This window comes from Porites lutea, chromosome 9 (genome assembly GCF_958299795.1).
Source record: "Porites lutea chromosome 9, jaPorLute2.1, whole genome shotgun sequence".
Classification (NCBI taxonomy): Eukaryota; Metazoa; Cnidaria; class Anthozoa; order Scleractinia; family Poritidae; genus Porites; species Porites lutea.
Window position 1 is genome coordinate 17,471,353 of NC_133209.1, and position 14,515 is coordinate 17,485,867.

A 14,515-nucleotide genomic window follows, 5' to 3' on the forward strand; every position below is an offset into this window, starting at 1 on the left:
TAAGCAACAATTGTAACCAAGAGAGAATGAGCCATTCTCTCTTGTTGTAACCTACTCATTATAGTAGCGCTGGAAAAAATAAGATGGCAAGAAAGATTTAACGAAACATAAAAACCCGATTTATCAAGCAATATTCTGAAACTATTAACAACAACTTTAAGGGACGAAATGGACCAAACTCCAGCAGTTTAAATACCCAATTTATTGCTATCCTGGTGGTAAATTTTTCACATATTTATTATACAGCAAAAAATTCTCCTTTTAGCTTCATCCTTTTAAATACTAGGTGTACAACGATATCCAATAATATCTTCTATTCTATTCTATTACAATTTTGTAGTGACGATTTTCTGACTTGATTTAGAAGTACACACAGGCTTGCAACTGCATCGAATCGCGCCATGCAAGGGAATCCGGCAAATGTTTACCTGCGGAATCCGAAATTGGATAATGTTCACTTGTGAAATACAGCCTACTAACAATTGGAATCCAGAATCCAAGTTCCACTGTAAAAGACTGGAATCCAGCACCTGGAATCGGGAATCCACGGCGTGGGATCCAGAATCCAAGGCCTCTGGATAAACTGACATGAGGCGAATCGAACAGATAAGCAGAGAGAAAAAATATCTTTGACACCGTTAGTCGGTCATGGTGTATAACAAAACGTGACAAAACAATCTAGATTTTAGGAGTATTTTAGAAGACACACAAGCGCAGGGGGGAGGCTTAAAAGCGTTCATGCGAGAGCGACTGTTCCCTACTTTGAAAAGCGTTTGATGCGAGAGCCACTGTTACCTATTTTGCATGTCGAATGGGCATTTTAGCTGCAGAACGTAAAGAGATTACTGACAGAGTCACTCGATAATGGCTCATTAAAGAAATCGCTATTTTGTTTCAGTAGTTGGCAAACTTAAAAATAAATAACCCAACAACATGTACAAACTACAACCACGGCCATCCCATGTAGTTGCTTTGCCACATAGTTATTGAAAAAAAACTGATTAACAGCTACCTGAAGTACAAAATCTCGAAAAATCTAACTAGGCAACTAAAGTACGTCAGAGTGAATTGCATACCAAACCTTCAGATAGGTTCTGATTTAATAATATAGACCTTAGATTTGAGGAAGAGAACGACTACGAGTACGAAATTTGATTTCCAGATTTTTCGCGTATTTTTAAAAAATAAATACCCCGGAATGCTTCACTGTACTTATTTTCACATGAAACGTTGGCATTTTTACCTTTATTAGAGGAGGTTAAGCCCTCTCCCGATTGCAAAACGATAAAACTTCGTACATTTGATAAGTTGTTTCCACCACTACGGCATTCTCGGTAAAACTCGTAGTAGAATGACGACGGCTATCACGTTTTCCCGCCAAAACCACGCTGGTTCACTCGCGAGCACAACTCAGTAATAGGAAAAACTCGTAGTCTTTCTCGTCTTAGGAGCTCTCTGAATGTCAGACGCAGGGGGTAGAAAAAACAAGTTGCAGTTCATAACTTGGGGCTGGTTAAGAACAATCAAATTTTGTGATGTATGAATGTGCCAAAAAGGAGTTGTATACAGAATACTTTAATGCATAGTAATAGACGATTTTCGAATTATCAAGACATATACTTGGGACCGAGGCTAAGGGGAATATAACATAAGAAATCGCATTCAGTTTCAGTGATTGTTACTTCATTACTTCTGCTTAATACTTGGAGCCAAGTATGAATTTTGATCCACGGTTTTTTCCAACTTTTGAAAAAGAGAAGCGAATAACCATCGACACCGCTAGAAAGAATGCCTTGGAATAGCGTAACTGGCGAAACGTCCAAAGAGAGCTAAGGCAAAACTCCCAAAACTCGCGAAATTTTACAGACGTTTGTACGGTGGTAGGCACGAACTTGCTCCTCGTCAGAAAACGTTTGTAAAATTGCGCGATTTAATTTACAGAGCTATATCCTCGTTAGTTTTCAACATATCAGAAGGAAGCGGGGCAAGATTAATCGAATCCAGTGTTCTAGCTGCTGGCTATCCCCGGGTAAAAACGGTCGATATTATCAACTGGTGATTTCCTGCTTTCTCCCATATTAAAAGACATTGTTTTGACATATGATGAATCCTTTACCGACCAAACTTGTAAGGCCAAGATGCCCAATATTGGGCGTCGTTCTTTTAGTGAGTCTGAATATCCATTCATGTTAACCTCACGTTTTGTCCATAACGCATGTATCCAACATCGCTCAAGAAGCGGTCTGGACAGATCCACCATTATGTTGCATCCAACAATTTTGGATGCAGTTGGAACAACATGGTAGGTTCCCTTAGAACGGCTCCTAACTAGTATAACTACTCTTTTGAAATGAAAATATTAATAAAGTAAATTGTATAATGATTATGTAACCCTCCAAACATCTTCATCAACACCTTTGTTTTCGAAAAATCACCGTTTTTAGAACTACTAAGCATGTGAAACAATGGCTTTTGATGTCTTGTATTGAGTAGAAGATCACCTTGAACATGACAAACAGCTTCATTGTGCACAAGGCAGCTTACATAGGTAGGTACGGACCAAAATTGTCAGTCCCTCAGCAGTTCTTCAAGACTCAATACAAAAGTATACTAGCAGACCTTAAAAGTGTTTGGAAGGGGTGTCAGAAAACCATCATTTACTTTGAGCAAAGTGTAGTTTGGTACCCTACATTTCTGATAGCACTGACCATCATTTAACCCCTCAATCCCAGATAACAAAGACATATCTGCTTAATTTTAAGTTGAGCTTAAAGGCTAAACCCAACTGCAGAAAAAAGTGCGATATTTTCCTCCATGCTGTCTATTTTCACAACTTGCAAAATTTTTGAAGGCAATTTTTCTGCTCTAACTTCGAGCGTTCTCAGATAACATTAGTTGCTGTGTTTGTTCATCCTCGCCTAGTCATTTCCCTCCAGCATATCCTTGACTGTTTGGTATGTACATCTATCCATCTCGCCACCAATCTCTTCTAGTACTTCGTCCACAAGAGCACGTTGTTTTGGTTGCTGGGAAATGATCAATTCGCCAAACAGATATATACCCATTCCCTGGTAAAATAGAATAATTCAGAATAAAAACCAAGCAGAAAATACATCAAATCATAGTTAATTGAGTGGAATGGTTATAAAACCCGTCAGACTCCTTTGTTATATGTTTTTGTGGACCTGAAAGTGCACAACGTTCAAAAGAATTCCTATCATTTTGATTGTATTGACCAATAAAAACGTTGCATTAATTTATTCCGTAACAATTTGCCAACAGAAAACAAAGGATTGTGCACTTTCAGGGTGCTTCCAACATAAACTGCAGCACTGTTGTTTTTATCATTGATGTTTGCCGCTTTTCATAACCAGTCTCCTCTAATAACTACGATCAAACGTAAGCCACATCAACATTTACAGACAATTTTCGTTTCCCCAAAGTTTTCGCTTACTCACAAAAGCAACGGCGGATCCAGGGGAAGGGTAAGGGGATCACTATAAGATTCTAGGAAACTCCCCAACCACCCCTCCCCTAACCCAACATTTTTCCCTTAGTGAGAAGTGAGTGCAAACTTTGGGTGGAGGAGGGAGACACTTGGGTTGTTTGCCACAATATTATGGCTACTGCTGGGCCCAAACCCACTTAACCCTTTAAGTCCAAATATCCAGATACAAATTCTCCACACTAGTCTCCATACATTGCCTAGCCTGAGAAAACAGCCGACATTTCGCAACGCCACCACTGTTTTCCCCACGAAATGACGTCTGAGGAGCGTTTGCAGAAATTCCATACTGATGACGTGTCACTGCCTAGATCTGGGAAGTGCTTTGATTGGATGAACCAAGTTTTAAGCCAATCAGAAGCACTACCCAGATCTGGGTAGTGACGCGTCATCAGTGTGGACTTTCTGCCGTCGTTCCTCAGACGTCATTTCGCGGGGAAACCATTGGTGGCTTCGCGAAATGTCGGCTGTTTTCTCAGGCTAGGCAATGTATGGAGACTAGTGTGGAGAATTTGTATCTATCGTCATTTCGCAGGGAAACCGGTGGTGGCGAAATGTCGGCTGTTTTCTCAGGCTATACATAGCCTTAAAGAGTTAGTTGAGAGAATCTGATGACATAACAAAGCACGTTTCCTTTGCACCTCATTTTATCAATTCGCATAACGTTTCCTGATGGGAGAAAATTGATATTGGTCACTCTGGGTAAAAGTGAAGCTTGGGTAATACACCGCTTCTCAGTCAAAAACTGTTCCAGACTAGTTCAACAGAGCACTCTCTCGACTAAAATCGGCTTATGAAGTTTACTACAAGATGTGTTACAGAGAGGAAGGGTGGACGTTAGCAGCTACAATCTATAAGAACTCATTATAAAAACTCCTAAATGAGCCCTTAAGGATTCTGATAAAACGTTTTTACACTGAAGTTACGAAGGTTGTAAGAAAGGTGTTAAGGAAAAAGGTGTAGCTATTTCCAGGAGAAGATTCATTTATAACTGGCAACGAAACAAACTGTGCAGTAGACACGAAACAAAAATGAGAACACCAGAACGCTGAGGGAAAATGGAGGGAGAGATTTACCTGATCTTCCACCAAGAATCTTTTCACCTCTTTCAGTCCAGGGGTGTAACTATAACATCAACAAGATACGATTCCGAGTTAACACAGTTGCGGATCCAGGGGGGGGGGGCCTGGGAGGCTCCACCCCCCTCCATTTTTAGACCAAACTGAGGCCCGAAGAGCCGAAAAAAAAATTTTTTTTTGGAGACCAGCCCCCCCTCCCCTTATATAAGGGTCTGGATGACCGCCTCCCCCTTATCTAACAGTCTGGATCCGGCACTGTAACAAACATCATCATCATCATCATCATCATTACAAAAATGAATCAATAACAAACAAAAGCATATTTTACAGGTAGATATTAAAAGCAAAACCGCAATCTTTGACGGGTTATTTGATTGTACATTTGGAAATGCGTGCTAGAACACCTGCTTCGGAAGAAACAGATTCCTTATTTCAAACGAAATGGCTTGTTTACGAGGCTTAGAGCAATTCATGAAGCGCTTAAGGGAAAAAAGAGCAAAATATTACAGTTACTCTTCTACACAGATACAATAACAACCAAAAAGCTAAATGGAATGTTAAATGTATTACCTCTGCCGCCAAATTGCAAGAACTACGTGATGGACTGTAGGTTTGTTGAACTGAGGAGATCAGTTCCAATTTTTTCTTGTTTTTACAATTTATATCACTATAAAGTTCGCTCAATTTGTCGGCGAAACACGAGCCAAATAATTAGCTTGTGTACAGTCGCCCCATCCCAGGAGAAGGCCTGCCAAATTTGTCATACAACAGCGACTTTTGCTCGCGACGTGCAGGATTTATTTCTTGTTTGTGAATGACGCACAACCCAACTCCCCCCCCCACCCTCGCCCGCAACCCCCATTCCCACCCTCAAACAATCCTCGACGATTGTTGTGTAATAATCTATCAAAACAACGATGGACGAAAGAAATTTGAATACCATTACATTTAAAAAGAACAGAACAAAAAACACAAAAAAGAGATCACTCGATCTCCAACCCGTGCTCGAACTAGAACTTGTAGTCTAACTCGAACTCGAATATCCACCTTGAGGTTTCACGAATGCTTTCATTCTGTTGTCTTGTTTCGGCATTGAAGTTTATCAGTTATAAGCAAACCACATGAATTTGCATTTCAAGTGCATTTCCTTTGTTAAAACAGACAAAGACTGGTTTTGAAACGGGAAAAGACTAGTTTTTCTTGTGGGTTATATCTGTTTACGTAGAGCGGATCGTAAAAATAGCCGCAAATTTGGCAAAAATTAGAACCGCAAAATTCAAGCCACTCGATCTGCAAGCGCCAGTAATACGCTGATCGACAAACGTTGCTGCTCTTGTTGAGCAATGGAATGTTAAAGACGTTTTTGGCCTCTATTCCGTTCAGCAAGTTTCAGCTTTGTGAACAAAACGAAAGCTGCAACATTTGTCAGGGGCACCCAACGAGAATATAGTTTAAAACCACTTAAACATAACATTGTTGAACGTATTTTAGTATTTAAACGGTAGATATAGGCATATTTTTATCGCTTAATAATTTTTCATCTGTTCGAACTTCCTAGCTGAAAGTCTAGTGATCCGAAAAGTATAGGGATCAAAACTTACCTATTCGGAAATTTCAGCCAGAAAAAAAGGCCTCCGAAAAGTGGCCTTTTCGGGTAAAAATCCCTTAAAAATGGGCCATTAAACCATTTTTTAGATGTTCGAAAATCCTAGGAGGGGCAGGCAAGCAAGAAATTTTGCTGGGTATGTGTTGCTGGCCTCTCAGAGCCCCTGCCCCATTATAGTCTATTCTGTGGCCAATTATAGACCCCATCTTTGTCACTTTTGGGCAAACGTGTAATTTTCGCGGTACCTAGTCACTTTCTATTTATGTATCTTCTCGTGTTGAATGAAGAACACTTACTTTTCACCTACAGTACAAACATTCTGGTACGTTGCTAACCGTAAATATGGAAAACTGTCTTACCCCAAATATCAGAAAACGTGCGACCCCATTATAGTCAGTCCAATCGTGAAAATGCGACCGAATCCAGCGGCACATCCACATTAGCCTCCTATAAGGTAGTACACCCCCCGGGGGCATCATATAGAATGTGGAATACTTTCAAGAGGTTAACACGAGACTAGTCAGCAAAACTAGTCAGCTGTGAAACCACCAGTCTCGTCTCGTAGGAGGTAATGACAAGGAATTTCTTAGGCTTGTTCTAGAAATTCGGTAAAACGAACTCGCAACGATTTAACTATATGCCCAAGGAAGCAAAACTAATCAGCAAGCGAAATAGTATGAATTAATGCAAGTGAAGGTTGGTCACTGTGAACAACAGTCCTATTTATAGTACTACATTCTACTCTCTATTCACTCAAACTTATGACGTATTACTCGCATTTAATTCATTTTCGTGTTGGTATATGGTAATCACAAACACGCAATCTCTAGGTGAAATTAGATTGGTCAGTAGTTGAGATAAAGATCGCTTTTAAGTCCAAAAAGACTTCGCCATGTTTTCTTGACAAATACTTAAACCCAATTACAAAGAATCTACTCAAGACCACATAAAAAAAACCTGTTTGTTTCTCCGTGACGCAAGAAAAGTCACTTGAACCTGGGAAATCTAACCCAGAAGAGTAGGGTACGCAGAATTACACACTTTGACCGGTTTGCAAGTACAGTAAAAACCCACGAGTAAGAACCTAAGATTTAAGAACCTGTTAGGCTAAAATTTGCAATTTAGACCCCCTCTATATAAGAACCTCTTTAGCCTAAAATTTGGTGAAAGGTTCTTATTTTCAAAAATCATCTAAAAATATTTACTAATTGCAATTGCAAAAGGCAAGTTAGTACATATATAAATGTTGTTTGGTTAAGGTCATTGAGAAAATGTTTATAATATTGTGTTTTACAGCACAATCATGTATATAAAGTTGTTTTGACTCAAGAAATTAAAATTCATGTGAGAATAGATCTCTATTATGGTCATATTAAAATATAAGAAACCGTTACATATGCAAATTTAGGGGTGCTGATCGGTAAAATCATAAATACATGTAGGAGAATTTTGCATCTGACGCGCGTGACATTTCATAGCGTGACCACAAAATCCACTGGGTGAAATCGCTTTCTTCTAAGAACGCCAGAAGAAAACATTTAAGGTCTTTAATTTTCCTCATGAAGCAAGAGGACGTTTCCTTCGCGTGGACTATGTAGAAGGAATGGCCACAGGTTGTCTGTTTCACCAGATTTAGCGAAAAGTCATGAGGGTATTTTTAAGTAAAAAAATACTATACGATTGCAGTCGTTGTCATGTATACATGCATCTTTTTCATCAGCGGTATTATTCCTGGTTAACTTTTGCTGTTTCCTATCAGCCAAATGTTTTGAAAGATGTTACAAATAGAAATGGCATAAAGGCTGCCACAATAAAGTTGTTTTTTTTCATTCCGGCGGTGTTAAACTATCCTAGAAAAACATGATGTTTGTAGTTGCGAGGGAGGAGTGAGATAAGTGCTGAATTAAAATCTTCTAGACTTTATTTTCGTAAGGCCTGAAGGTAATACGGAACCTCTATAAAAGAGTTTATTCAGCCATGTTCAGAGTTCATATAGAAATTGCTGTGCTACCGTCGCCTGTCAATCATTCAGATAATTTGAGAACAGTAAACAACATGGGTTTCCACATTCCTCCACCACATTACTCCATAAGAAAATGCGAAATATATGCTCAATGAACCAACTTTCAAACAAGAAAAGGGCAAAAACATGTAAACCATGTAAGAATATGGACAGGTTTTGTCGCATTTATCTACGGGGATAAATTTAGCAACTGTTTCCCAACATTACTCCATTTAAACAGTGCCCTATAAAGGTCAATTAGCAAAGTTAGTTTAATTTTAACGCTACCCATGGAGTAATGTCGTATTTTACTTAGAATTAAGCTAAAATGTCTATTAAAATTCGTTTGGTTAAGTCCTTGCAAAGCCCCGAACAAGTCAATTAGGCTATTTTGTCGTTAGCGCTACTATAAAGGAATTATTTTCGGCTACGAAAATGGAGTAATGTGGTTTGTGATGACTTTGCGTGTGTTATCCTTTTTAATTAGGTTAACGAAGACAATAGACGCCTTAATCTAAATCAAGAGCGTACTTTGTTCTCGTTTTCTGAAACCAGTTTCGAAAAGCGGTGCCACAAGGGCTTAACTAGAGTTATTCAGCCAGAGAAAGTAGCCTCTAGAATTCAGCAAATTTCCACTCAGCCTCATAGTTTGCTCGCGTGGCAAATGGACATGTGCTGAATGTTGTAAAGAATGGGGAGCTGCTAAGGAATATGTCAGCTGCAATGTAGCGATCCGAATGAGTTCTTGGGGAACTGGTGAACGCACTATATCTTGCTTTAACATTTAAAACATATCAGCCTATGCTATAGTCAATAGCTTTCACCGAAAATAATCTTGCATTTGTATTTTGGCTCTTCCTGTGCCCCGGAAAGAGCAATAGTTGTACTTACCGGGTTGCAAAACATGCCGAATATAAACAGGCGTCTGCGCCAAAAATTGTCTTAACAAGGTACGGCAAATATCTTTTTTGAACAGAGTACTGTTTACGAGTGTTTTTTGAAGACGTTTCTACTGACAAAAAGTCGTCGATTTTTGACCTTTTACTGCCACACCCAGAATTTTCAGACAATCACAGACAAAATTAGTTGGGAAGGTTGTACAACTTAACAGTAGTCCATTTTAATCCTGAAAAAACAGAGTTTTCTCTTTTGCTAAATATCCCCCGTCCCCCCTATTCAATGTTGGGATATAACAGAACAATTGCGCGCACAAACATTAACGTTTTGATCAACATTGGGCCAGGGGTGGGGGGAGGAAGAAAAAGAAGAGGTAAAAAAGGCAACCTTCCCAACACTTTTGACGATGATTGTAGATAGCCCAAATTTATGTTAACCACCATTTATGTAAGAACCTGTTTAGGCTAACCCTGGAAAATGTAGGTTCTTACTCGTGCGTTTTTACTGTACAAAGTCGCCATACAAACACATACGGCAGCGGGAGGGGTACCCTTTGTATGAATTTGCTCGTTTGGTGATGGGAACAGAACCATAGTTGAACCCGAGCTCCATCAGTTATTTCATTCCCTGTTTTTTTCCATTTTCATTTATTCCTTCCCCGTTCCACGCTCCCCGTTCCTCGTTTAAGCAGCAAACATTACCTACAAAACGTAACCCCCGAACGTAACATTCTCTTTCTGGTCGTTGATGGGGTTTGTTTACTTACACACTGCCTCGGGAATTTCGAGCACGCCATAACCGGCGCACGCAAATGCAATTTCTCTGAATATTTTTCAGATAATCACTAGGCAAGTTTCGTGCCGCAAGCCTAGTCAGCCCAGTTACCGCGCATCTCACGTGACAACGGAAATTTAAAGTTGACAAATTGGAGGGGAAAAAATAAGCCAGAAGTTTACTTGCAGGAACCTATTGATTGATTGTTTTTATTGCAAGGTTAAAATTTGAATTGGCACGACTAAAACAAGCCTCCGTTTACTTTTGGACGGTTTGTTACAGACCCAGGGGGGGTACTGCCACATATGGGCTATATAGGTATGTGCCGCTGTGAAGGGTATGGTTTTCAAGCAGTTAACTCTAGGATAGGGTATATAAATCAGAGCGTTTGGCTCTAGAATAGGGTATCATTTTCAGGAAACTGATCAGTTGGTTGAAGATTTTACCTAGACTAGGTACACGGCTACTCTAGGATAGGGGGATTTGGGGAGTTTACTCTAGTATAGGGTAGCAAAATTCAGCTGAACTAGCTCTGGTATAGGTTAAGGGTTCCAGGCTCCCAGCGGCACATCCCCACCCAGAAATTCCTAAAGTGCCCCCCCGGGGTTACAGACTTTACCTTAACCTTCGTGACAACAAGAATTTAAAGAAGTAGCAACGGCAAAGAGCCAGAATTTGTCTTGCAGCTACCCGAATTAATTTTCTTGACTTCAGGTAATTTTGGAATGAATTTTTTATTACATAGTACCTCAACGAAGTTAACAAAATTGAACCTCAATTAAAAGTGTTGAGCTACTTTGAGCAGTTTCGGAAGTCATTATGTTTGTAAATCGCTTGGAATTTCCGCCCGGATATTTAAAAGATCCTTTTCTAAGAGGCTCTTGAATGCGAAACTGGTCTTTCTGGATCACGTTATGTCACGTTTCACAGTTCTTCGCCAAAAACAGACAAAAACGGCAATTACAAAGCGAAAAACGGTTGAAATCTCTCATCTAGTATTCCTCGCTTCACTGAAATCGATCTGAATACAGGAAGCAGCACAGGTAGCCCAAGCTCGAAATATGAGCATCGGCATTGTTACGTAACATTCAAAATATAAGGATTTGTATGGGAAAAAAACCTATCGTTTCTGTAACCTACGAAAATGAAAGGATTTCAATAAAAAACAGCTTACCTTACTTAAAATGTGTGTTACGTCTCTCCTGTGTGGTCCACGGGCCGATTTATGGCCGTTTTATGGGTTTTTATGTAGACGGTTTTCTCTCTACAAAACCGTTTACATAAAACCGGTATGCACTGAAACATGACATAACATTATTGGTTGTGTAATACTCCAAAACCGAAATTGCTCAAGAGAAAATCGAGTTTGGATGTGCTTCTCGCAAGCCTGTGACAGAATATCTAAGGAGAAAAGCACACCAATATTAGCACAAACCGGAAATTGTATAAGTTTGTTCTGTTGTTGTGCGGCCAGGTAGGCCATATGAATCTGCGACGAATACTTTAGTACTTTATATCCTGTAGTACTAAGTAGCGTAACATAAGCACTCCAAAAAAAAAAAATTTGAGCAACCTTTGCCTATAAATGTAACCAAATGAACCGTTTCACGCACAGCTATGAAGCCCTGCTCTCCACACATTTTAACATACTTTTACACACAGCATTGTGACGCCGCATAAGAAATAAAACCACTCATCTGTACAGTTTTTTCCACGTTTAACGCTGTCTTGGCACGAGATGATTATTTTCAGGATATTTATTATCGAAACCAAGCTGGATTTCGTTTCCTTTAACGATAAACATCTTCAAAGACGACCAAAATTTGTTGCCGAAGGTGACTTGCCCATACTAAACTCTTACACCGGTCAGGTTTAATGTCTGAGTGACAACAGGGACCAGAAATTTGTGACGTCATTAGTACAAAGCGCTATTAACCTTAGCGTTGCTGTAGCATATATTAAGTCTCAGAACGACTGCTGTGCCGGTTCAGAATATTTACTGCAAGATTCAATGTTTTTCCGATTGGCTCATAACATTTCCAGATGTCGGCCCATGGTCACCAAAGGGCTAAATAGGGCATATTTTTCTGTCTTAAAAGGAAACTACGACAGAGAACTAAATGTGCAGAATGTCCAGCAGGCAGGTGGATCTCGGATGCTGAATGTGACATGGAACAACGACACGGTAGGTCGGTTTCCCTTCGTTTTCCTCCGCGACAACTGCCAATGTTCCGAGTGTTTCCACGAATCTTCAGTCCAGCGAACGTACGACACGTTTAACAAGCTAGATATGCACATTCAACCCCAGAGAGTCGAGGTTTTACAAAATGGTGAACAAATCTCCATCACTTGGCCAGACAAACATGTTAGTCTCTTTAGCTCGCAGTGGCTTCATTCTAGACAGGCTACTGAACAGGCAAATACGACGAAGGAGCGATCGTCCCTTCAGAGAGAGGGAGTAAGAGTTTGGAACGCCAATAAACTCCAGGGCAAGATCCCAAGCTACAATTTTCAAGACGTCATTGAAGACGACTTTACATTGTACGAATGGTTGCACTCGCTTCATAGTGTAGGAATTGCGCTATTGAAAAATACACCACGACAACCAGGCGAATGCAATCAACTATGCGCAAGAGTGGGGTATACAAAGACGACAAATTTTGGGTATGTAAATTATTTTTCCGTTAATAAATGACTTTACCTCAGTATGCGAATCAAACCCGGTGAACGATTGTAGTTTCATTTGCAGGGCACCTGAAAACATTGGACTAACGTAAAATTAATTTCAAAATGTTGCCAATTTCATTAAAATGCACATCAAGTATAAAGACGGAAAACCGCGATCAAAATTGGACACGTCGTTGGTTAATTTGCCGAGCGGGGGAAACCTTCCAACTTTACACTCACACCATGGGAATTTACTTTCTGAAACGCCGGTTTTTCATGGAGTGACCATAACAATTTACAGTTTTCCCTTCCCAACGACAATTTTTGGAAAATATCTGTTCGGAAGACGATTTGAGATCTAGAATTTTCGGAACATTTGTTGTCAATTTCTTGCTTGCTTGCCTCTCCTAGGATTTTCGAACATCTAAAAAGTGGTATAATTGCCCATTTTTAACGGATTTTTACTCTAGAAAGGTCACCTAGAATTTTCGGGAGCCTTTTTTCTGGATGAAATATTCCAAAAGGTAAGTTTTGATCCCTATACTTTCCGCATCACTAGACTTTCAGCTAGGAAATCCGAACAGATGAAAAATTTTTAGGGGATAAAAATATGCCTATAGCAACCGTTTAATAGACTGCGTCGCAGACGCTCTAAACCTTCTATATAGAGCGTCTGCGAATTAGTGCACAATATCGTGTTCGAATCCTGACTTTAGAGTAGCTTGAACAACAGATGTTTTTTTGCGTAATTAATACAGTGCATGGAGTATTCTACAATTTGACTGAGCAATATATATATTTTTTGCTGCCTTGAGACTCACCTTTAGCTACATTTAGAGGTTGTGAAGCTGGTCTGTTCCATGCATATTGAGTAATTAGTTCCTGTGGTTTACAGTCAAACAAAGTCAAGCGTACCCCCCAAGATTCTATCAGTGAATTGATTATTTGAAAAATGAATCCGTTAGTCGTTCCCGTAACTGATGTCAAATTCAAAGCGGCATTTCTTCATGCGTAATGAGCAGTGAATACTTTTGCATCAAGCTACATCAATTTCAGGAAAGTGGAGCTGGTAGAAATTTCATAACTGCCTCGCGTGTGAATTCACGGCTTATTACACATACAAGAATGCAGAGATCAATCTGAAATCTACAACTAGCAACGGATTCAACTTTTGAATAATACGCTTGACCTGGTTTGACTGTAATTTTTGGCAAATGTTTTCTGAGAGGATTTGATCACAGATGCATAAATGATTTTCCTTTACCTCTGTTTAAGCCTTAAGCTTTTTTATTGCGGCTAAACAACCTTAGTTTCATTGGTTTTCAACAAAATGCCTGGACCTGAATAGCTGTGTAGTTTTTTGATCGTGAATATCGTGATGCCGGATTTCCTGATTTGTTTTCACTCTAGAACAGTCGGCTAGATTGCAAAATATGCGGTGGTGCATCTGCAGCGATTGGAAGACGCCGGAAACCCAGCCGGTAAATTTACAACGAAATTCTGGCCTTGAAGAAATTATCTCAAAGGACTTTTTGCTTAGCCTGAATTTCATCCGATTACTTCGAGTCGTTATTACTCCCTCAGTAACGTCTGAATCGACCGGCCGTTAATGCCGTCCAGTGACGTCACTACTCCTTGACCTTCGCTTTAATTCATGCACAAAGTAAAACACGATTTTCAAGTAGCAAACCGAGAAATATCGTTTGGAAATGTCTGCATGATACGGAACTGCTTTATTTTTTTCGATCGTAATTCATGTTTAACGTTCAAACTATCAACTGCATGCAGTACAACTCTGAACCGGTTGTACTAAATTCTATAATCAAACTCGGTCGCAATCACGCAATGAAATAAACACACACACGGAACACTTAGTTCAAAAATCCAATGATTTGCATTAATTGAAAAGAAGCTATTTGGTCCTTAACAAAGAAAAGAAAACAAGGAGACAAGAAAGAAAAGCTAACAGAATCATTACACTTGAC

The 14,515-nt window shown here is 39.6% G+C and overlaps 2 protein-coding genes across 2 annotated transcripts in view; one reads left to right on the forward strand and one right to left on the reverse strand.

Moving 5' to 3' along the window:
* Window positions 1–205: 205 nt before the first annotated feature.
* Window positions 206–14,515, reverse strand: part of LOC140948745 (uncharacterized) — a 76,447-nt gene continuing 62,137 nt past the window's right edge. Inside the window, exons 23-24 of the mRNA XM_073398011.1 lie at window positions 4,582–4,630; window positions 206–3,068 (exon numbers count right to left, since the gene is read on the reverse strand). Coding sequence (XP_073254112.1) covers window positions 2,919–3,068; window positions 4,582–4,630 — 199 coding nt within the window. The 3' untranslated portion in view covers window positions 206–2,918. The remainder of the gene's footprint in view (window positions 3,069–4,581; window positions 4,631–14,515) is intronic.
* The window catches only part of LOC140948743 (gamma-butyrobetaine dioxygenase-like), a 16,313-nt gene continuing 13,752 nt past the window's right edge, over window positions 11,955–14,515 (forward strand). The window contains exon 1 of the mRNA XM_073398008.1: window positions 11,955–12,527. Within this exon, the coding sequence (XP_073254109.1) occupies window positions 12,019–12,527 (509 nt within the window). The 5' untranslated portion in view covers window positions 11,955–12,018. The remainder of the gene's footprint in view (window positions 12,528–14,515) is intronic.